The sequence below is a fragment of the Hipposideros armiger genome, unplaced genomic scaffold, assembly GCF_001890085.2.
Source record: "Hipposideros armiger isolate ML-2016 unplaced genomic scaffold, ASM189008v1 scaffold_123, whole genome shotgun sequence".
In the NCBI taxonomy this organism is placed as follows: Eukaryota; Metazoa; Chordata; class Mammalia; order Chiroptera; family Hipposideridae; genus Hipposideros; species Hipposideros armiger.
In genome coordinates this window covers 3,310,780-3,311,845 of record NW_017731473.1, presented here as the reverse complement: position 1 = coordinate 3,311,845, position 1,066 = coordinate 3,310,780, and the positions used below count along the sequence as shown (strand labels likewise).

The 1,066-nt window shown below is 51.4% G+C and overlaps 1 protein-coding gene across 1 annotated transcript in view; it reads right to left on the bottom strand.

Annotated features, from left to right (window-relative positions):
- GSN (gelsolin) overlaps window positions 1-1,066 on the bottom strand; it is a 31,977-nt gene that overhangs the window by 22,725 nt on the left and 8,186 nt on the right. The window contains exon 4 of the mRNA XM_019648239.1: window positions 17-166. Coding sequence (XP_019503784.1) covers window positions 17-166 — 150 coding nt within the window. The remainder of the gene's footprint in view (window positions 1-16; window positions 167-1,066) is intronic.

Sequence of the window (1,066 nt, the reverse complement as noted above, 5' to 3'; positions counted from 1 at the left end):
ATGTGGCCGTCAGTACCTGGAGCATGGCCTCAGGCTCGCCGCCCTCCTCAGACACGTGCACTCGGGCCCGGCCACTCCGCTCATTGTCCCGGATGCCCTTGGACACCTCCGTAGCCTTCAGCCTCTCGAATCGGTTGCTCTTGGAGCCGCACCACTGGTAGATGTCCTGTAAGACAGGGACCCCGTGTAAGGCAGTGCCCTAGCCTTCATATAAGCCCTGCCCAGTAACAAGGTCAGGAGGAGGCTGTGTGATGTGTGAGCTCACCTTGCTCTCTGCATGCCCAGGTGAGGGCAGGAGGAGCATTCACATGCGCACATCCAAGGACAATGGGTGTGACCCATGTGCACCAGGGTATGCGAGTGCATGGCACGGGATATGTGTTTTTTTTCACAGGTGTAACTACGCAGACGATGTGTACAAAAATGTCTGCCTGCTGGTGGGAGCGGAAATTGGTACAACCACTTTGCAAAACCATCTGGACACAGCTACGAAAGCTCAGTCTATTGATATCCTGTGAGCCAGCAATCCCTCTTCTAGGAATATACCCAACAAAAGTGCACCCAGATGTCCCCCAAAAGAGCTGTTCTGCGTTAGAACCTCTCCTAACAAGAACGTTCTGAGCAGCACCATGTATAATAGTCCCAACCCGGAAAATAGAAAGGATAAAGCAATTGTGGCATATTCAGCCAATCAAATCTTATGGAGAAGGAACAATCTCCAGCTAAAGGCAACAATATGGGTGGACCTCAGACACGGAATGTCGAACAGAAGTCAAACATAAAAAAAGAATGGCTCCATGTACATCAAGCTCAGAAACAGGCGGAACTACCGTGTGCTGTTGAGAGTTCAGGATGGTGGTTACCCTTGGGGGTGAAGGGACTGGAAGGGGACAGGAGGTGCCTTCTGGGTGCTGGTGATGTTGTTTCTTGACCCGGCTGTTGGTTACAGGGGGGTGTTCACTTTGTGAAATCCATACCGGTGTGCACTCAGGATTCACACACTCCTCTGTGTGCCTGTAACCCTTTCACAAAAGCTTACACTAAATACGTGTGTGCCTACGTTTGC